General features: G+C 36.6%; 1 protein-coding gene across 48 annotated transcripts in view; it reads left to right on the top strand.

Annotated features, from left to right (window-relative positions):
- The window catches only part of SGIP1 (SH3GL interacting endocytic adaptor 1), a 215,892-nt gene that overhangs the window by 36,786 nt on the left and 156,007 nt on the right, over positions 1 to 23,099 (top strand). For 2 of the 48 annotated variants that reach the window (XM_065520803.2, XM_065520785.2), the window contains exon 1: positions 20,486 to 20,561. The exons of 28 other annotated variants lie outside the window; for them this stretch is intronic. In XM_065520803.2, coding sequence (XP_065376875.1) covers positions 20,546 to 20,561 — 16 coding nt within the window. In that variant the 5' untranslated portion in view covers positions 20,486 to 20,545. Of the gene's footprint in view, positions 1 to 20,481; positions 20,562 to 23,099 lie in introns of those variants that run through there. 18 more of the 48 variants (XM_065520890.2, XM_065520792.2, XM_065520825.2 and 15 more) reach the window with 15 other exon arrangements.

The following is a 23,099-nucleotide window of genomic DNA, read 5'->3' as shown; positions in this document are numbered from 1 at the left end:
CAGGTATGCATTCCAAAGAGTACACTCAGATTCATTTGGGTCTTTCTGCACATTCCTGGGCTGTGAACTGTGTGAAATACTTTACAATGTTAAGCATTTTCCTGAGGCACTAATAGTCAATAGACAAATATCTTGCAGGTAAATTAAATTTGAAGGAAGTTTCACATTCTCTCGCCAACTATTTGATCTTTGTTAATAGTGTGATACCCAATAGTTTTCTATTTTAGAAGTTTCAGTGCCATCTATCCATCAAATCATTCATTATATATGTATTTAGCAAATGTTTGCTGAGTGCCTACTGTATACCAAGCACTGTGCTAAGCACTAAGGATTTAGTATTGAGCAAAACATATGTAGTTCCCTACTGTCATGGAGCTTATAGTCTTTTTGTCCTCATCATTTGCTCACCCACCATGACTCCATCCTCCATTTAAACTTGTAGTAAATTTCCAGTCTTCCAGTAATTCAATTTGAGAATTATTGCTTGGGTCTGTCATTCTGTTTCTCTGCTATTCCTGTCTCAGGTCATATCCACTTCATCTCCCCTGTAAGACTGTAATTCCTGATCTCCCTGCTACCAAAGTAGCTTCACCATAGTCCACATTTCATACAGCATTTGTAAAATTGTCCTCTTGGAAACAAATCTGATGATAAGTCTTAGTGTAACTGTGGGTAAGTCAACCAGATAAGTGCCTCCCAATGGGATGCAATATAAAGTACACAGCACCACCTGTGAAGTATTCCTGCCTTTAACAAATTAAAGTTGAATCGGATTAGGCCTTTGAGAGTGAACTACCAGTTATAGGAAACAAAAAAGATAGAAGAAAACGTTAAATGAAACCACCAAGGAAGCAAACAGACAAATGGAGTATATGAAATAGTCCTAGGACATTACACCAGGTTTCTCCAGTAAGACAATGTTAAGAGGGTGGGGGGAAGAGAAAGTGCTCTAAATTAAGATCTCTAAGAATCACTACAACCTAGTGCAACATGAGACAGTGATTGGGGTCCCAATTTGAGCAAACATACTATTAAAAAGATATGCGACATTTCAATGTAGACCTAATTAAATGATGCCGATAAAATATTTTTAATTTAGTTAGCTTAGAAAATGGATTGTGGGCCGGGCGCGGTGGCTCAAGCCTGTAATCCCAGCACTTTGGGAGGCCGAGGCGGGCGGATCACAAGGTCAGGAGATCGAGACCACAGTGAAACCCCGTCTCTACTAAAAATACAAAAAATTAGCCGGGTGCGGTGGCGGGCGCCTCTAGTCCCAGCTACTCAGGAGGCTGAGGCAGGAGAATGGCGGGAACCTGGGAGGCGGAGCTTGCAGTGAGCCGAGATCGCGCCACTGCACTCCAGCCTGGGCAACAGCGCGAGACTCCGTCTCAAAAAAAAAAAAAAAAAAAAAGAAAATGGATTGTGGTTGGATAAGAACAAATTCATATGTACATATCTAGAAATGACATGAGGTGAAAGATTTGCTTTAAAAATCATTCATCTTGACAACTGAGTGGTTGATGTACATATGGTAATTTTTATATTATTCTCCTTCATGTTTGTTTAAAGAGTAAAAATTTTAAAATTATTCAGTCATGTAACTCTTAAAAATAATCTGCAGGTTCTCTGCTGGCTACAGAACACAATCTAAACTCATAAGCTTGCCATTCAAGTATCTTTATAAACTGACCCCAAACTAGTTTTTGACCTATTTCTACATTCCCCATGATTCTTCCTTGCATAACGTTCCTTTTCCTAAACCCACCATATGCCCTTTCATGACTCCAAGTCTTTGTGAATTCCATTCCCACTGTATAGAATTTCCTTGCCCTTCTTCTCAGGTGACAAATGTACTTACCCCTAAAGTCACAGCACAAAATATTTTCCTTTGGAACAAACAGCTTAGCCAGAGTTAGTCATTTTCTTCAACCTGCTTATTTTTCCATGACTCGCTTACAGGATTCACTACATTCTGTTGTAATTATCAAGCCAATGTCTCTCTGTCTCTGTACTCCCAGCACCACCATAGTGCCCAACAAGCAAGAGGTGCATGATAATCGCCTGTCAAATGAATGCCTGCAGAGTGGATCCTTTCTCTGTGCATGTCCTCCTTATGACCTAAAGAGAGAGAAATACAGAAAGACCATTTTTCTACCTTGCAGTGTTTTTCTCCTATCTTGTAAATCTCAGAGATTTGACTTCCCTAAAATGGAAAGACAATCACAGTTCTAAACTCCCGGGTGACAGAAATATGCTAGTATTTCGTTTGTAAACACCACCAACAAATTGACTCTGTCATTAAGATTTAATGATTTTTAGCATAGCTGGGATTTATCTTTAGAAAAACACTGAGACTTGATTCCTTTAATGAACTTTTTTTCCTGACCCAGCAATACCTAATTTCTACCTAATTGCTTTGTGTTGACATTTAGTTTAGTTTCTTGGGTTCCTCCCCGAAATATGTCCTTATGGAGGCTGCTCCCAGGCTGTTTAGCTGCAATGCATTATTTTGTCCTTAAGTCTTGAATTCAAACGCTTGAAAACATTCACTTTCCTTTTTTTTTTTTTTTTTTTCACTCTTAGGGATTTTGTGTATCATCAACTTATGATAGTAGTTTCAAGCTTTCTGAGTGATTTTAAGTTCATAATTTTTGGTAAAATGTAACCCACAAGACTGATTATGCATCCCCTACATAAAAGGATCTCCTCTTCAGTGTGGTGCTAGGATATTTTCAAGGGCCTACAACAGAGAGAATAAAAATTTGACATGAGTCATAGACTAACGAAAGACAAGTACAATGCGATATACATATAAAATGAAATATTATTCAGCAATGAAAAGGAATGAAGTACTGATACATATCATAACAGGATAAGCCTTGAAAATATTGTGTCAAGTGAAAGGACCTAGTCACAAAAGATATATTGCATTATTCCATTTATAGCAAATGTCCAGAATAGGCAAATCTATCAAGACAGAAAGTAGACTAATGGTAGCCTGGAACTGGGAGGGTTGGGGGAAACTGGGGAGAGATTTCCAATGGGTGTAGGGTTTCCTTGTGGAGTGATTAAAAATGCTTCAGAATTACATAGTGGTGATGGTTGCACAAGTCTGTGAATATACTAAAAATCATGAATTATACATTTATAGGATATGAATTATATCTTAATAAAGCTGGTTTATCAGTCAGAATGTCTATTATTAAAAAGTCTAAAAATAACAGATGTTAGTGAGGTTGCAGAGAAAAAGGAATGCTTATAAACTGTTTGTGGGAGTGTAAATTAGTTCAACCATTGTGGAAGACAGTCTTTTCTCAAAGACTTAAAAACAGAAATACGATTTAACCCAGCAATCCCATTACTGAGTATATACCCAAAGGAATATAGATTATTCTATCATAATGACACATGCACTCATATGTTCATTACAGCACTATTCACAATAGCAAAGACATGGAATCAACCTAAATGCCCATCAGTGGTAGACTGGATGAAGAAAACATGGTACGTATACACCATGGAATACTATGCAGCCGTAAAAAAGAAAGAGATCATGTCCTTCGCAGGAACCTGAATGGAGCTGGAGGCCATTATCCTTAGCAAACTAATGCAGGAACAGAAAATCAGATACCATATGCTCTCAATTATAAGTGGAAGCTAAATGAGAACACATAGACACACAGAGGGGAACAATGTGCACTGGGGCCTATCACTGAGGAGAGGGTTGGAGGAGACAGAGGACCATGAAAAATAACTAATGAGTACTAGGCTTAATACCCAGGTGGTGAAAAATAATCTGTACAACAAACCCCCATGGCACAAGTTTACCTGTGTAACAAAGCTGCACGTGTACCCCTGAATTTAAAGTAAAAGTTAAATTTAAAAACAAAAATAAAGCTGGTTTATTTTTAAGCTTAGGCATGATAATTGGATACAGTATTTTTAGGATATTGCTGGCTGGTCCATCAAACAGCCCCAAACCTCACAGTGGCTTCACATTAGCACATTTGTTTGTTTCCTCATTCACATAAGAATTCAATGTACGTATTCCTCGTAGGTGAGGAGCCTCCCACGCAGTCATTCAGAGACCCAGGTTCTTTTCATCCCTGTATCTCTAAGATCTCAGAGTCCTCTGCAATCAGCCGGCAGAAGGGGATAGGGAGTGGAAAGAGGCATATCTATTTCTCTACTCTCTCAGCTTGGGAGAACCCCATATCACTTCCACTCAAGTTCCACTGTGTTGCATGGCACACTTAATTGCAAAGGCCTCTTGGAAAAGTAACTTAATTATGTATCCAGGAAGGAGAGTAAACTGGTTTGGCAAATGGTTAACCATTCTCTGTCGTGGTGTCCCCACCCTCTTCATCCTCCCTACTTATTGGTGCTTATCTCCAACTCTTTACCATGTTTTATTCATCACCTAGTATAATTCTGTTATATACATTCTCATTGTTTAATTAGGCACATGTGGTATACATCTATGAGAACAATTAGATTGTTTTTAATCCATTAAAGGAAAGGAGAATATGCTTTATATGCAGAACATAGGAGGTATCAACCTGTTCCTTCACTCTCCTTAATTCACTGCCTTTGTCACCAAACATATCTTTCTTAAGCAAATCTATTCTTGTTGCTTCCCCTTCTCAGAGCATTCACTGGCTCCCCCTTTCTTATACCTGTTGTTTCCACATGCCTGTCTGTGGATTGCTTGAATGTATAGTAAAATGGTAAAAATTAAGACAACGTAGTCTCCGTGCATGTCTGTGCATGCACACACACGTATATGTGTGTATATAGTTGATGTCAGATTGCCAACTGCGCTTGCTCAAGACATTTATTTAGAGATTATGTCTCTCTGATATTTTGGAGTGTTAAACTATTATTTTCTTTTATGAAACCATGGTGCTAGTTGATTATTTTTAAATGTTCTTCCATTACAAAATAGATTTAACCTTATACTTTGTCAAAATGTGGGCAAGCATATGACTTGAGAGCAATAGAACTTTTTAAGACGTCTTTTGAGCAGTTTATAAAGTTGCTCGTAGAAGGCACATCATCTCCATAGCCCTGATCACATGGTGTATAATTTTGTCCTGCTTAGAAGGCTTGCATATATATGTGCTCATGGAGATAACAGTGAAGGGTCTTCCAGGAATTTAGAAAACGTTGCAAAGAGGATGGGAGGGTTTATATTAGGTACTGTGTGGATTTCCAATAAGACTGCTGGAGAAAGAATAAATTAAGGTCCTAACTACCATCGATAATGTGCATCTGCAAGACCCCATTTCATTTGGCCAACTTTTCACTCTTAAATTTACTTAGCCTTACATTTAGATCCAACTTGGATCTTACGTTTACTTGTAGATGCATCCCCAAATCCTCTCTAACTGCTGTGGTTTTGGAAAGTAGCCATTTTAAAAACCTCAAAATTGAACCTAAGCACTCTGGGTACAAATATAAATTTAGCAAATATACAACCTATCAAACCCATGTGTATTGACATTCTCTATGTGACTCATTGTGGGTCTTCATGAAAGTCATGCCGGCCCACTGGGGTTCAGTTTTCACCAATAGAAAAATGAGAGTGGTCCAGTCAGACTTCTAAAGCCTCTTTACTTCTAACGCTGTATACCCTAAATTATTCATGCCTGGTGCATGCATAGTTTGTGGTAATATCATATCAAGGGTTTTATTTTCCATTCACAGTTAGAATCTGACACACTTCAAAGTAAATAAAATGTGTGCTGTGTGTCTGTTTAAAGCTTAAATAGAAACCACCTGTCATGTGAGTGTCTTGGAAAGACAAGTAGAGGCAGCATTTGCCTTTGTTATCAGTGACTCAGGCTCCAACAGATCCAGGCTTCAGTAGCAGTTTCATCAGTACACTAGGAGCCACGTGCAAAATGTCTAGTCTGCAGGACCCTTTTTCCTAGGAACACATTGCACTGCACTGAGAGTGAAGGTGGAGAGATCCAAAGTAAACCAATATTTATTTATATATTGCAGCAAGATGTCAGAAAATGAGAATTCACATTAATAAGATGCAGAAGGGACTTGGGAGGGTTCCTTCTGTGGTCCTAAAGATAAATATTATTTTAAAGTTGCTAACAAAGAAGGAGGTACCGTGTTAGTATTCGCATTTTTCTTCTTGAAAAGGAGGTTCTAATGTAGTATCAAGTTAAAATCACTGAAGTGGAGGAAAAAATAGGAAAATCTTTCCCTGTCCTGTGAACTGAAATAACTGTAACCATGTAGCTTCTGGTTGCTGAGCCCAAGTAGTTGAACATTGTAATGTGGGGCTGGGAGCATGGGCTTCTGGAGTCAGCAGCCTGGGTTCAAAGTCTGGCTCCACCACATAAAAGCTTTGTGAAACACTTCAAGTTATTTACCTTTGTAAGCCTCAGTGTCCTCATCTACAAAATAGAGATGATAGTACTGGGTCATGGCAAGGATTTAAGGAGGTAATAAAACCAATGCACATGTGAACTCTCAAGGAATTGATAGCCATTTTTCTTATTACCTCAACCTTTAATATTAATACATATCTGAAGACCTCCCAGATCAACCCCGTCTATATTTTTGCTCCAGAAATCTGTCTGTTTAAATTTTCTAGAAAGATTTGCAATTTGTTTCTTTTCTTCTCCTTCTCCTTTTGCTCTTCTCTTTTTCCTGATCCCTCCTCTCAGAGTAGATAAGAGTGGTACTGGCCACAAGCCAGACTCCTCTTGAAAGAATATGCTTTCAGATTAGCCATGTGTCATCTGAAGTTGTGGATCTGGGGATTAGTCTTCAGTGATTACAAATCAGACAAGGGGAATTATTGTCTTATTTCCCCTCCCACCTCCTTCCCAAGCAGAGCTGCTGCCTGCTCAGGGTGGCAGCTTCAGCTGGGTCATGCCTGGTGCTTGGCATGCAGCTGCAGCAGTGAGAGCTGAGGATGCTTCAGGGTGTTTTTGATTTTGTTCTGTTTCGTTTTTGAAAAAGGCAACTTTCAGTGCATTGGAACCCAGTGTCTTGAATAACTACCTGCCTGCTAAATGCTGGCAAGGAATTTTGCCCCAGATGAAGTGCAAGGTGCTACTGAGATCGTCCTTTTCTTACCTCTGCCTGTTAAATGCCTTGCCCATTATTCGAGGTTCATTTAAAGTATCTGTTCCTCCATGAAGGCCCTTCTTGGTCTCTCTTCTGGACTTCCTTTCCAACTCAGTTCATGGCATGTGCTTACAGCATGAATTCTTAGGTCTCCTTGATTAATCTGGTCTACTTCATATAAACTCCTTAAAAGAATGTTTGTTTACAGACTGACCCTGAACAATTTCTTTTAATTTGCTTGTATCTTGGTTTGATAAGCAGTCTCTGCTTTTAATCTAATCTAACCCTGATGCTTAACTGATTAATTTCATCCTTCCTGGCTTCTTATTCTGACCACATCGGGGCCTCGTTGCATGTAAGTGAAGGACAAAGAGGAAAGAGGTCCATGGGACTATGATGGGTGTTACCTTCATTTATTTGTATTATAGTGACAAGTGTATTTATCCTATTTCTCTCTTGTAAGCACGATTCCAGGGATTTGTTTTTCTTTGTAAAATGGGGCTTTGAACATAGGAGGTGCTCAAATAGTTAATAATTGGAATAGATACGCTAATTATTAGTTTAGAAGAGTGATACTAATGCAGTCCTCTGTGTTTGTGTGTGTGTGTATGTTTGTGTGTTGCACACCCAAAAAGAAGAGGAGGAGGAATAGGACAATGACAGCAGTCTCAACCATAGTTATATTTTGAAATTTTTCTTTCTTCCCTTCTTTATCACTTTCCCTTTCTACATGAAGTCAGGATTCAAGACCAGATGTTTAATTTTAGCATCAAGGTTGGTTTCTATGAATCATTGCTCTATTAAAACCTATTCTAACCAAAATATCTCATTGTTATTTATAAGTTGATGTACCTTTTAAAAAAATTTACCTCTTGCAAAGATATTTTTATTTTAATTTTTTCCATTTTTAGAAATACATTCCTATTACTACTGGTACTGGGCATTATTGGGGGTAGAAAATATCCAATGTCATGTAATAATAGTTCCCCAATCACCAGAGTCACAGGGGAGCTCCTATTCCTGAGCCCATCCCTGGAGATTCTGAGTCAGGATATCTGCAGCACTGAAAATTTGTGACTTTAAAAAGGTTCCCAAGTGGGGCTAATGAGCAATGGGTGTAGGAACTGGGGTGAAAAGATTAGGTCCTATCCATGAGGAGTTTATAAGCTGCTCAGGAAAATCAAATCATAAGAAATGCTAACTCACAAGCTTGAATTATATTATGAAATACCTTACATATTTAACCTGCTTAGCCATTTGTGAAGCATTTCATAAAGGGAAATTTCACATAGCCCATCCCTCCTACAAGATATGTAAAGAAATTGTTTTTATCCACTTTTTTCTCAAGCTGGTATTGAGGCAAAGACATTAACTGACTCAGTTAGAAACTCAAAGTCCTGACTGAGCCCAGCTTCAAACGGTACATATCCCCATGCCCTTAAATGTACAAACGGACTCACTGGTTCAAGAGTTTTTTGTTTTTGTTTTTGTTTTTGTTTGAGATGGAGTTTCACTCTTGTGGCCCAGACTGGAGTGCAACGGTGAGATCTCGGCTCACCACAACCTCCACCTCCCAGATTCAAGGGATTCTCCTGCCTCAGTCTCCTGAGTAGCTGAGATTACAGGCATGTGCCACCACACCCAACTAATTTTGTATTTTTAGTAGAGATGGGGTATCTCCATGTTGGTCCGGCTGGTTTTGAACTCCCGATCTCAGATGATCCGCCTGCCTCTGCCTCCCAAAGTACATGGTATTTGTTTGTAGTGAAGCAAATATCCGGAACAGCAAGCAGAGAGAATTAGGGGGTACATCTACAAGTCAGATGAGACTGATGATTCAGAGACACATCTACAACCATGTGTTTTCCTCTTTAAGTATCCAGAAGAGTGGTTTCACTTCTATTTATTCTTGGGCCTGTAAAATTACACACATATTTACTGATAGGAGTAGCCAAGTCTTGTTATTGTTACTATTTATTTTAATTTTCTTTTAAGAGGCTAAGGTGGAGAGAAGTAACTGCTTATCCTACCATGTCAGTACCCAACATGCTGCTTCCCAAAGTTATATGTACTCAGCCTCACCAATCTCTCACTGTCCCAGACCTTCATGTTAAGTGTCTGTAGAGACACCATTAAGGTTTGAGATGACAGGCATAAGATGGTAGACACGGGAATGCCTATTATCAGAAGTTTTTATAAAGTTTCCTAAGACAATAGACATAGATATTTCCTAGGATAGAAAAAGAGATCCATATGAGATTGTGGCAGAGGGCAGACTTGAAATGAAAAAGTTTTTTAATGCTGTGCATCTGGACCATGTTTCCTAAATTCTGTGCATGTAGCGAGGCACCTGTAGAATATTGTCCAAGTTCATTAGGCCACATTACTAGGGTTCAATCTTAACATGTTCTGTTTCACTTCTAACAGACTGCTTGTAATTCTCACAATATTCTTACTTTTTTGTCCACCCTTGCCTTGGCTCCTGGTGCCTATACTAATGGAAATAATCCTTGTCCATGCTGCTTGGATCACCTTTCCTAACTTTATAATACCTAACGAAGACTTTCCTCAACCATCATTTGTTGTCACAAAACCTTTCTGGGCAACATCCCACCCAAAAACAACTGGTCATTGTCTCCTCTTCCCCATCTTAGCAAATGCCAACTTTGTCATTTCAGTTGCTCTAACCAAACATTTTTTTCTATTTATTCCTGATTTCTCTCCATTTTTCATATTCCACTTTCAATCACCAACTATTCTATGTTCTCTACTGTCAGAATGTATCTCAGATATAATCACTCCTCACCTTCTCCAAATCTTTCACCCTGGTCTAAGGCACAATATACTCACAGCTGTTTATTTTAATAGCCTCCTAATTATCTTCTCTGTTCCCATTTTAGCCCCACTTCTATGTATTACCTGCATGACAAGCAGGGTGATCCTTTTAAAATTTAAGGCAGATCATGTCACATCTTTTTAATATGCTTGAATGGCTTCCATCATACTCAGAAAAAGACCCAGACTCCTAACCAGTATGTCTGCAAGGCCCTATATAACCTAAGGCCCCACTACAACTCCAATTTCCACTTCTACCTCTCTCCAACCACATGAGGGTTTTGCTGTTTCCTGTACCTTTAAGCATTTTCTTGTCTTAGGGTCTTTGCACTTACTCTTACCCTTGCCTGAAACCCTCTTCCCCTGATAACTACATAGTAACTACATAGTCTCTGCTCAGATATCACCTTAAAGGTCTTTCTTGAGCATACCACCTAAGATAGCGATCACTACCTCAAAACTCCCTATCTACCTGAATCTGCTTTTTCCTGTTCATAATACTTCTCTATATCCAACACGACATATTATTTATTTGTACATCATATATCTTTCCCTATACAGCAATAATTTTGTTTGTTACTATGTCTTTAACACTCAGTGTAGTGTCTTTGTAATCAATAAACTAATAAAAACATCCAATATAACAATTTATTGTAGATATTTCTTTATATATTTGTTTTTCTTAATTATACAAGAATTCTTAACTATTTTTATCTTCAATATCTGGTACATAGTAGGTACTCAATAAATGTTTTGATTCATGCACGACTACATAGCACTTTTTATGAAGCAGATGCAATGCTGAAATAATTTCTAGTTTTGCTAGCAGAATATATAACTTTATTCATACAGTATAAAATCACAACAGCAAACATACATCACTTTTAAAATGAGCTATTGTAACTAAGAATCAGCTGTTTCTAAGTTTTATGCTAAAGCATATTAATTTCTTCATTTGTTTGGATCTGTGCACTCTATAGAAAAGCCATCATATATACCAAGAGCTTAAGAAAATGTACGGAAAATTTGGAGAAATTTTGTAACTTTTTTCTTGTCACAATTACTTATCTTCTTAGTGGTCAAAAACTCAAGACCTCACTCTATTGAAACATTCTAAGACATGAGAGTGTATAATTAAACCTCACTGTTTTAGACCAATAAACCCTATCTGTTTAAATTGCCAACTAGTTCATTTAAGGCAGCATAGTACAGTGGTTCAAGAGTCCAAACTCTGCATTCAGACTGTATATTTTTAAATTCTAGCTTGAACAGTTACTAGTTATGCAAACTCAAGCATGTTCTCAACCTTTCTTTTCTTGTGTATAAATAAGGGTAATAATATCCCTAGCTCATGCTGTTAATGAAAGTATTTATGATGTCTCCACAAAACCCATAGAATAGTGCCTTGTAAATAGTAGGAACTCAATCTTAGTATTGTTATAGTTATTAATAAAAAATATAGTTTGTATTACATTTAATTGTGCATAATAACTCTTAACAAGGTATTTCCTAATAGGTTCTGCCAATATTGCCTTAAAGAATAAATAAGAACTATTTATGATTAAATCCATTTCTATAAAAATAATTCATGTGTTGAAGTTCATACCTTCTCTTAAGTTTAAAATGCTTCGCCTGGCACATCCTCAGCTCAGCTCAAAGTGAGTTATTATACATGATTCATGAGAAAACTCCAAATTAATAGTTTTATTTTGTGGTCCCTGCTGAACACTGAAGAGTGATTGCGTTTATGATACATGACATCAAATGTGAGTTAGGTCTTGATTTATTTAACAATTCACCATTATAAAAGAGGACTGGAGACTTTTACTAAATTTTACTTTGACAAATGAAGAAGCACAAGGGACACTAATTAGAATTCGCTTCACAAATTATCCGTTGTCTGTGCATAATCTGGCTGTCCACGTGGGCTCTTCCACTCTGTGTGTGGGGTGCTTGTAACGATGAAATGCAGCCTGGTGAACAATGTGTACCTTGAAGAGCTATAGCACGGCCCACAGTTGGTGTCTTAGTAGAAACAAAGCTAGGTAATCAACTACTTTGGCATCAGGAAAATTATACAAAAAGAAAAGGAGAGACACTGAACTATATCTCTGGGACAAAGAGAATGGATTCTAAGTATCTTACCTCAGAAAAAGAAGTGACTGCTTAGTTAGTGGCGGTAACAGGATCAGTCAGAATCCATGTCTTCCATAGTCTCCTCAATGTACTTTCCATTCAGCCACGCTTTAGAGCTGGGAAAGAGGTTGGTTGTGGGTTATCTGGAAATTTGGGAAAAGGTCATCTTGATTTTAAAAGGGCTCATAATTCTGAATGAGACTAAGTGAACTAGAATAGTAATGGGATAGATAATATAAAACATTATTTGCATAACATTGCTTCTGAAAATGAAAATATTTGCTCAGAAGTATTTGTTCTCAGAGGAAGTAGCCAGATGAACTGGTGAATGAAGGTAGAAGAACCTTACTATCAGCATCCCTTCCAGGGAGACTTTGTATGAAAACAGGTCAGGTCTTAACACCACAAATATGAATGGAGAGTCATTGCTCTCTGGATGATCTGAGGGAAGCCATTTAGCTCTAAGTTTTTGATTAAGTGGGAGGAAAGTGCACTTCAGTGGCTGAAGATGATTTTTTTTTGTAAAGTGTTTTGCCAATTTATATTAGTGGAAAAAGAGTTAACAGTTTCCAGTCAAAGATGTAGGAAGTAATCAGAGTCATCTGTGCATGAAATAAACATCATAATTACATTAGAAATAATTGATTCGTAAATATCTGAATTACACATGGCTTTTTAGATGCTGCCTAAAAACTATTTATCAAGGAGAATGTGAGACAAATATGCCTATAAGTATATCAAAGTACATGGTACTTCAGAAAGATGATCCGCCTTGAATAATTTAGGATTTTGTTAAGATAAATTAGCCCCAGATTCTCATTCTTAAATCCTTAGATCTTTGTTTAACAGAGTGGCAACAAGTTGCTCTATGCTAGAAAAAATACATATATATAAAAATATAAAATACATATAAAAACATATATATAAATATATATATATATAATCTACAGGCATATGTTGCTTTTAAAGCAAACAACTTAAATTTGGATTTATACAAAAATTAGATGATTTTATTTCACACATATTTATAACATTTTCAAATATATCAAATCTCTGATGTGTTTGACATCAATTGATTGATAAATATCTGAATTACACATGGCTTTTTAGATACCACCTACAAAGTATTTATCAAGGAGAAAGTGAGATATGTCTATGCTATACACATAGAAAATTCAGCTATAATAGTAAGTCAGAAAAGTTTAAGTGGTTTTGGTGAGACTGAAAGATGGAATTGTACAAAAGATGAGCCATCAGCTCTTTTCCTCATAGTAAGAAAGTTGGGATACATCTAAAATATTCTCAAAGTGTAGTCTATGAAATGTTAGCACTAGAAAATTTTTAACTGCTTATTATAAATTCAGATTCACCCCATCCTACTGATTTTGGGGGTGTATGCCCCAATAACTGCATTGCACTAACTTCCTTAGTTTGCTCTTATGCACTCTCATGCTTGTCAACTACTGGTATTAACTATTTGCTTAAAGGCTGGTTTCACCTTTGCAGAAATTCATGATCCTAATTTGTATTTTCATAAATAAAAATACAAGTTCCTCAGTTCATGATTAAACATTCAAGCACAATCCTCTAAGCCCAAATACCCTTTCATTAGGTAAACTCAAGAGGAAACTCTTATGCAGCCTCAGCTGTGCTTCATTTTACATCCTTGGTTAAGGCTTCCTATTCCCCATCTATTTCCCTCCTACATCCCAATTAGTAGTGTCTTTCTTCTGCATACTCCTTAGTCACTTGGTGTTGCATTTGTTCACGTAGCTTGCTCCTGTCTACATCACTGGCTACGAACCCCATGAAGGGAGGAATGTTATTCATCTTCGATGTCATCTCTCCTAGTACAGTAGTCAATACATAATAGCTGCTCAATAAATTTTTGTTGCATGGCTTTAACTTTGGTTCATAAAGGTTAATGTTTCATCTCTACGGTGACTTAAAAGTTGTACTTGGTTAAACTTGGGACATTTTTGCTGAAGAGTCTAGCTCCAAGAGGAAACCAGTGATCCCAAGAAATGCATTTGAGATAAATTAGTAAGTAGAATCTTTAGAGTCCTGTTTTGTTGTTGTTGCTGTTTTTATTTATCTTTGAAATGACACCAGAGACTTGTCTGATTAAAATGAAATTGTTGGCTTGGTGTCTACTTCCAATTAGACTGTAAGCTTCTTGAATTTATGAATTGTATCTCAATAATCTCCGTATCTTCAATACCTGTATCTAGTATAGATGCTACAAAGAAATAAAGTTTAAATTAAGCATCAGCCATAGCCCTTGAAGATAATAAATGCTTATCAGACGCTGTTTGGATTCCCCAACACCTAGATAAAGAGCTTTATGTTCCTTAAAGACAAACAAATCTCTGAATCTTTAAGTTGGAAAGGACTTCAGAGGTCATCCATTCCATTGGCTAACAGTGCAAATAGCTCTTCTGTAGCCCCTGTTAAAATTTCTCTAGCTCCAGGAAGCTCAGTAACACCAAATGTAAACAAGTACATTTAAACTGATCTAAATGTTCACAAGTTGGGTTTTTTCTTCTTTTTTCATGAACTAGAATCACTTAGGTCCACACAGTACCATGTTAGCTTCCTTACCAGGTTGTAATTTTCAAGGATTCCCATATTGGTATATATCTAGGAATATCCGAAACATGACAACAATTTTAACAGGTTAATGCATTATGTTTAATTAACAGAGAACAGCTTTAAGGTAGTGGTAGGTATATGAATTAAGTAAAACCTTCTTCCCTGTAGGCAAATTTCTGTGCTCCTGGGTATTATTCAGCAAATATGATAGATGAATATATGGGGATTTCTTTCCTGGTGCTTAGTGTTTTCCTGACACTATTGCTGTGTTGACCTTTCTTCATGACCTTCTCAAATGTTTCACACAACTGTAGACTGGCAGCTAGGTATAACACCTCTCTCCCTCAAAACAAAAAGAAAGAACAAGCATTGTAAATTCTTACTCTTTCCCTTGAACTGAATTCATCTCTACCTGGAAGTCTTCCTTGAACTATGTTCCAATCACATGTGCGTTTTCTTCCATCATCATAATTATTTCTTCCCTCTGGGTCTATTTCCTGCTCTGTGCCTTTACCTCCAGTCACAGAATGGTTTTCTACCTTGCCCGGAGGCCTTTCCCTATTGATCATTTCGTATGTGCCCTTCTCTGTGGTGCTTCTGGCATTCTTAGCCATGTTTTTGTTTGTTTTGTTCTGTTTTATTGTTTTTGACAGTCTTCTATAATCTTACCTTTGTTTTGTGCTGAACTCTGTATTCCTGAGACTTTGATCCACTGTCTTTGTATCTGCCTTCAGTTTAATGTCTATTAGGCCTTTTGTGCTATGACACGTCAGAACATTTCCTCTGCATGGAATAGGTCTAGGATATCAAGTTATGCTAACTTTGGATCTTCAGATTTTAAAGTCCGTGAGAAAGCAGGGTGACTCTTTAAGCCCCCCCACTATGGGCGGTGCCATTTTGAGAAAGATTAAAAAGAGCTTTGGAGTTTTTTTGTGGCTTTTTTTTTTTTTTTTTTTTTTTACACCTGGCTAATTTTTGTGGTTTTTGTTTTGTTTTATTTTTTATCAGTAGAAACAGGGTTTCGTCCTGTTGGCGAGGCTGGTCTTGAGCTCCTGACCTCAGGTGATTCACCTGCCTCAGCCTCCCAAAGTGCTGGGATTACAAGCATGAGCCACTGTGCCAGGCCAAGAGCTTTGGAGTTTTCTAAGGAATCCAGTGAATACCAAGTTCCATGCTTATGAAAGAGTTTATGTTAGAGAAGTTCCAAGTCTAATACTGTCTCCAAGTGCTCTGCTAAAATAACTTAGTGATTTTCTGTCTAATTGATTTACCAATTGTTGAGAAAGAGGTCTTAAGGTCTCCAACTACAGTTGTGGATTTGTCTTTTTCTTCTTTCAGTTCTATCAATTTTTGTTTCACATATTCTGCAACTCTATCGTTTAGTGCCTAAACATTAAGAATTGCTAATGTGTCTTTTATCATTATATAATTTTGCTTTATGCTTCCAGCAGTTTTTCTTGTTCTGATGTCTACATTATCTGATACTAAGTTACTCCTGTTTTCCTATGATCAATGTCTTCATAATATATTTTCCCATCTTTTACCTTCAATTTGCCTAGGTCATTATATTTGAAGTGAGTTTCTTGTATACATTATATAGATGGGTCATATTTTCAAATCCCCTTGGCCAATCTTTATCGTTTAGTTGGTATATTTAGGCCTCTTACACTTAATGTAATTGATTAGAATTTAACTATGGCAATTTTTGTTAGTTTTCTGTTTCCTCATTTCTGTTTTCTTTTTCCTGCCTTCCTGAAGGTTACTCGAACATCTTTTTAAGAATTATATGATGTTTTTAAGTGTATCTCATTGTATAGCATTTCTAGTGGCTGCTCTAGATATTACATCATATATACATAACTTATTACTGTATACTGGTGTCATCATTTTACCAATTTGAGTAAAGTATAAAACCTTACTTCCCTTTATGCCTTTTAATCCTTCCCAATTTGTAATACAATTGTTTTAAATATTTCCTTTATATACTTTTAGCACCACATCAGAAAGTATTATAATTTTTGCGTAAACCACTACAAATAATTTATAAAGCTCAAGAGAAGATGGAAAGCCCATTATATTTACCCATATTTTTGTTTACTGTGCTATTTTCTTCCTTCCTAATGTTCTACATTTTCTTCTTTTATTTTTTCCTTCTATTTAAAGAGTCCGCTTTAGCTGTTTTTTTAGAGCAGGTCTGCTGGTGATAAATTGTTAGTTTTCTTTCATCAAAGAATGTCTTGATTTTCATTCATTTCTTCGGGATGTACTCACTGGGTACTAAATTCTGAGTTGATAGTAGTTTTTTGTTGTTGTTTAGCTTTTCTTGCCACTTAAAAAATACTGTCCCGCTTTTCTCTGGTCTCCATAGTGTCTGATAAGAAATCCACTGTCAATTAGAAGTGTTTCTTTCCTACAATTAAGGTGTCATTTTTTTCTGTTTTCTTTTAAGAATTTATTCTCTGTATTTAATTTTCAGAAGTTCAATCATGACATGTATCATTTCTTTGGGTTTATCCTCTTTAGAGTTTGCTCAGTTTCTTGAATCTGTGAGTTTGTGTCTATTGACAAATGTAGAAAATTTTAAGCCTTTATTTATTCAGCTACTTTTTCAGCTATGCCTTCTTTCTTCTCTCCTTCTGAGACTCCAAATGATAACTTTTTTGTTATAGTCCCACATGTCCTTAAGGCTCTGTTCATTTTTTTTCTTGGTGTATTTTCTCTATTTTCAGATTTGGTAATTTCTATTATTTTAACTTCTGGTTCACTGATTCTTTTCTGTTATTGAACCATCCACTGAGCTTCTTATTTCAGATTGTATTATTCAGATGAAATAAATCAACTTTCTTACCCAATCCCTGCAGTGTTTATATGACTTCTTTTGGGCCTCTTGTTATGTTGAAAACCCCTGTTCATAACAGATTGGAATTAGGCTTATTATTGCTTAATCCTGTATAACTAGGTTCCTAGACTCCCAGTACTTATGTGAACATTCTAGGATACTGCTAATTCTAGCTGGCATTACCTTAACAAATTCTGGGGAGTCATCCATCTGATAGTGGAACAAAGATCCTATTTAATTAACCACATTGCCTCTACCTTAAATAAGCCCACTTTTTCTTGTTTGATCCTCTGTCAATCATCTTCACAAAGAGAAGGACGATGAAGGCCAGAAAGGGAAGGGAGGAGAAAGAAAGGAAAAATCCCTTGTAAAACTTGGTAATACTAAATCTTCTCTCAATAAAAGCATCTACTTCCTTTAACCTTTACCTGGAACCTCTATTACTTGCACTTTTTGCTTTTTGATCTTCTTTTCATTAAACAAGACAATAACAAGAAGAGCAACAACAACAAAATCATTGGGGTATTACTTCATCTGAATTACAATATTAGCTCTTGAACTCAAAAACGAAATCTGCTGAAGTATTTATGGAAATATGATCTGTTTGTTATTTAGATCTTCTTTGTAATAATTTCACTTATTAAACTTCCAATGGAGCCATGTTTTATTCTTTGATTCAGGAGATTGCCAGATCATCTTTTATGATCACTAACTAAAGAAAATGGAATAGCTGCGTATATATTTGTCTCCTTAAAAACATGAAAGTATTAAGGCAAATACTGCTGCTGCCTATCACCCAAGTTGCCCCTGACCCACTGTAGTATCTCTGGGAAAATACTTGCCCTCATTTTCCTTCAGCATCTCTACCTGCAAAACAAGAATATATTAGAACCACCCCTACTTCACTGGACTGTGGAAGAAAAGTAGAGCAGCAGTGTTTCAATGTTCTATCAAAGACAGATTTGTGCATATGTAACATTTGTCACTATTTGAGTCAATGTGTTCCAAGGCAGAGATGTAGTCAGTCTAATATAGTCTAATATAGTCAGTCTAAAATTTTTCTATAGTAATTTGAGTTTTACAGCAAAATAAAAGAAATAATAATTAATTGAAGAAGTTAATTTTTCACTCTTTCTAGTTAGTGTCTTTTTCTGCATTTTTTAAAATTTCACTCCAGACCTGTGATCTGTAAAGCTCTAAGTGCAGTTAACCTTGATGATGTCCTATTTACATTCTTCATTCTTACTACCCTTTTGGTTTCACATTTAGTTTGTGTCTTGTTCTTTGCAGACCATTAGCAATATATTCTCAGTTGAATATCTTCATAGAAGGATCCAAAACTTCATTAGTAGCAGTAGCATTTGAATTTCAGGTTTTACGTAAGGCAAACATGCTGCCTCCTTGGTTTGAGAATTTTAAAGGTAAAATTTGGTAGAAATGTGATAAGAAAAGACAAAAGTTATCTACTTAGCACAAGAAACAAAAACAGAACTCTTATTTTTTCTTAAATTTTCTCCAACAGTAAAACATGGGCCTGTTTTAATCAATGTTAAATTATATATTGTGTTCTGTTTAGCATCTGAATATGTCATCATTATTCTTTCTTCCACTTAGATTCGTAATACCTACATGGTAACTTTTTCTTGATAGAGTCTTTTTTTTTTATTGGAGTTGGGGTAAAGAGAAGGTGAAGGATTCAGAAATTTCTCATGACTGAATGGAAAAAGAATGAATCAATTAAATGTTTGCTGAAGAGGCTAAGACGTGCCTATTTTAGACTTTGTTTTCTTAAGTAATTTGGGCACACACACAAAAAAGAAATTCTGTTCTTAATCCCAATTTATCTTATTTTCTCAAAAACAAATAAAACAAATTCCCTAAACACTGGACTAGAAGGGCAAGAGTCCTTGAAGCAAATTCAAACTATTGGCTTTTCTGGGCCATAAATTCCAGAAGAATGGATTTTCCCAGGGGCTCTTGAGCTTGTGATGGGACTTTATGCCTCCCCACCAACCAGCTTCCAAACAATGCCTGTGATAAAAACCCAAATGCCTGTGAAAAACACTCTCCTGATGCCACATTTCTTTATATGTAATTACCTCCAAGCCCTGAAGTCTCAACAATGAGAGTGTTTGACAGCATATTCCTAAGATATTTTCTTTAAGTAAAGATTTTTTTTTTCTTAAGGAATCATATTCAGGAGTCATGGAAGTATCTGGCTATTTAAACCCTCCATCGCCTATACAAATCTCAAATTTTTTCTTACTATCAAGATTCTACTCCATCATTTTGGCCTGGCTTAAGTCTCATCCCTTCAATAAAACTATTATCCATTGTCTTGTGAAATTTGTGTTGCATTTATAGATAGTGACACACAATTGTCACATGATGATAGAATGCTGCATATTCTCTCTTTGTTCCCTGTGTGTGAGTTGTCCCATGGAGGTGTTAAATTCCTTGGGGCAGGATTAGACTGAGACCTCAAGTGACTCTAGGTACTAAAGGGATTTTGGCATCCCCTACAACCACTATGTCTAATTCAAAATCAAAATGATGTCATTCAGTCACATAAGGATAAGAGAGGCTAGCAAATTTCAAATTTTTTCATACTCATTTTGAGAAATGTCATTTTTTAATATTGTTTCCCATTTTTAGTAGGACAAGCAAATGTGTATGTGGTCCACTGGATAATCCTACTCACTTTGGAGATAAAAACAAGCGTTTTTTTAATGTATATTTTTCTTGTGCATTCCTAGGAACAATTAGAATCTACCTACATCTGTTTGTTTGATTAAGGGAGTCCTTTAGTAAACTCTATGAAATTGGACAACATGTTAGAAAATAATTTTTGTCTAATTATTTGTTGTATAAGTGTGGGTTCTGTATATCAGAATTTATTTTATTTTGCTTTTTATTTTTACTTTTTACAGAGATGTGGCCCAGCCTGGGATGCAGTGGTGTGATCCTAGCTCACTGCCACCTTGACTTACTGGGCTCAAGGGATTCTTCTGCCTCAGCCTCCAAGTAGCTTGCCAAAACTTGGAAGCAACCATGATGTCCTTAGTAGGTAAATGAATAAACCTTATACATCTAGACCATAGAATATTATTCAGTGCTAAAAAGAAATGAGCTATCAAGTCAGGAAAATATATAGAGGAAGCTGAAGTGCATATTACTAAGTGAAAGAGGCCAATCTGAAAAGGTATGCTCCACCACGCTTGGCTAATTTTTCAATGTTTTGTAGAAATGAGGTGTCCTTAGTTGCCCAGGCTGGACTCAAGTGATCCGCCCCCTGCAACCTCCCAAAGTTCTGTGATTACAGACCCGATCCACTGCACCTGGCATATATCAGAATTTCTTAAAATGAGAAATACGTTTTCTTTCTGTAGCCCAGTTGTCAGTGGCTCACTTGTCCTCCTTTACAAACTGCCCCAACAAAAAAATGCACTCTTACCAACACCTCCATATTAGTCATCAATGTAAATTTTTTAAGGCAATGGAGATGTTTTTATATCATGCACCCACAGTAAACTTGACATCTTCTGTGTTCATTGAATTTTCTCTACAGTTGAGCATGGACCATCTTACTGCAGGAGTGAGAAGAGGTCTCTGACCCTTCCCTCTATCTACAGCCTTTCTACACATTCTGAATTTGGTCTGGAAGTATCTTATCAAACCATTTCCCCAATAATGCCATATTCCTCCTTACAAAGTATCTTGATTCAATTATCAACAATAAAATTTTCTCAGATAATTGTACCTTGTTTAGGCCAAAGATCTGATTCTTAGCCTCAACATAAGCCTGTTAGAATGATCTAGGTGATGAACACAGATTCTTTCTCATCCCTGTTTTGATAAAGTTCCTTCTTTTTCCAGTCCTGCTTACTGTATTTTTTCTTTTTAATAGACTTTTTAGAGAACTTTTAAGTTCACAGCAAAATTGAGCATGAAGTACAGCGATTTCCCATATATCCCCTGCCCCTACACATACGTAGCCTCCCCCATTGTCAGCATTCTCCATTAGAGTGATAACTTTGTTACAATTTATAAACCTATGTAGACAGATCATTCTCCCTCAAAGTTCATAGTTTACATTAGGATTGACTCTTAGTGGTGCACATTTTATAGGTTTGGACAAATGTGTAACAGCACATATTCACCATTATAGAATCATACAGAATAGTTTCACTGTCCTGAAAGATCTGTGCTCTGACTTCCTTCCCTGACCCTAACCCCTGGAACCACTCATCTTCCTATTTTCTTCATAGTTTTGCTTTTTCTACGATGTCATATAGTTAGAATCATACAGTATGTATGTAGGCTTCTTTTTCTCTCTCTCTCTTTCTTTCTCTCTCTCTCTCTCTTTCTTTCTCTCTCTCTCTCTCTCTCTTTCTTTTTTTTTTTTTTAGAAAGGGTTTACCACATTACCCAGGCTGATCTTGAACTCCTGGACTCAAGCAATCCTCCCGCCTTTGCCTCCCAAAGTGCTGAAATTGCAGGCGTGAGCCATCGCGCCTGGCCTATGTAGCCTTTTCAGATTGGTTTCTTTCAATTAGTAACATACACTCAAGCTTATTCCATGTGTTTTCATGGCTTGATAGCTCATTTCTTTTTAGCACTGAATAATATTCCATGGTCTGAATGTACAATGGATTATTCATTTATTCACCTACTGAAGGACATCATGGTTGTTTCCAAGTTTGGGCAAATATAAATATAGCTGCTATAAACATCAGTGTGCAAGTTTTTGTGTGGACAGAGTTTTCAACACATTTTACTAATTACCAAGGAGCACAGTTGCTGGATCATTCAGTAAGAGTATGTTTAATTTTATAAGAAACTGCTAGATAGTCTTCTAAAGTGGCTGTATCACTTTGCATTTCTACTAGCAATGAATAAGACTCCCTGTTGTTCTACAGTTCTGTTTGCCTTTCACATTGATTGATCATCAGTTGTCTCATAGCACTTACTACAACATGTGGCTGATTTGACACATAGCTCTCTTGTAAGGGTCTCTTCTAGTCATTTAGAAAACATGAAATACTGGGATGAGCTATAAGGCACAATGAATTTCACTTGATAGGTCAAAAAGAGACCCAGCTCAGCAGGCACAGCAGCTCATGCCTGTAATTCCAGCTACTCAGGAGGCTGAGATGGGAGGATTGCTTGAGCCCAGGAAGTGGAGGCTGCAGTGGGCCATGATCTCCATGCATCCCAGCCTGGGCAACAGAGCAGGACCCTGTCTCTAAAAAAGATATAAAAACAGACCCATTTCTGGTCCTCATTTGCTCTGTAACTTGCCAAGTTTTTCTTTTTAAAAAAATCTGTTATATTTCCTCTTTTTCTAAATAAGATTAAGAGATTCCAAAATTTTAAATAATATTTATCTAATAATATTCTTAAAGAATAGAATACATATTCTGATTAGCATTGAATGTTTCTTAACGAATACTACTACGAGAAATGAAATAAAACTATTATTATGGTTACCCAGTAACAAGAGTGTGCTTTTCTTTCTTCACAACTTAAAGTTGTAAAGTGGAAAGTGAGTATACATTTAGAAATTTTTAAATATTTTTGTAGCCATAAAATCTAGAAGTGAGAA

The sequence above is a fragment of the Macaca fascicularis genome, chromosome 1 (assembly GCF_037993035.2).
Source record: "Macaca fascicularis isolate 582-1 chromosome 1, T2T-MFA8v1.1".
NCBI classification, from domain to species: domain Eukaryota; kingdom Metazoa; phylum Chordata; class Mammalia; order Primates; family Cercopithecidae; genus Macaca; species Macaca fascicularis.
The sequence above is the reverse complement of the archived record's forward strand: the minus strand, read 5'-3'. Positions and strand labels throughout refer to the sequence as shown.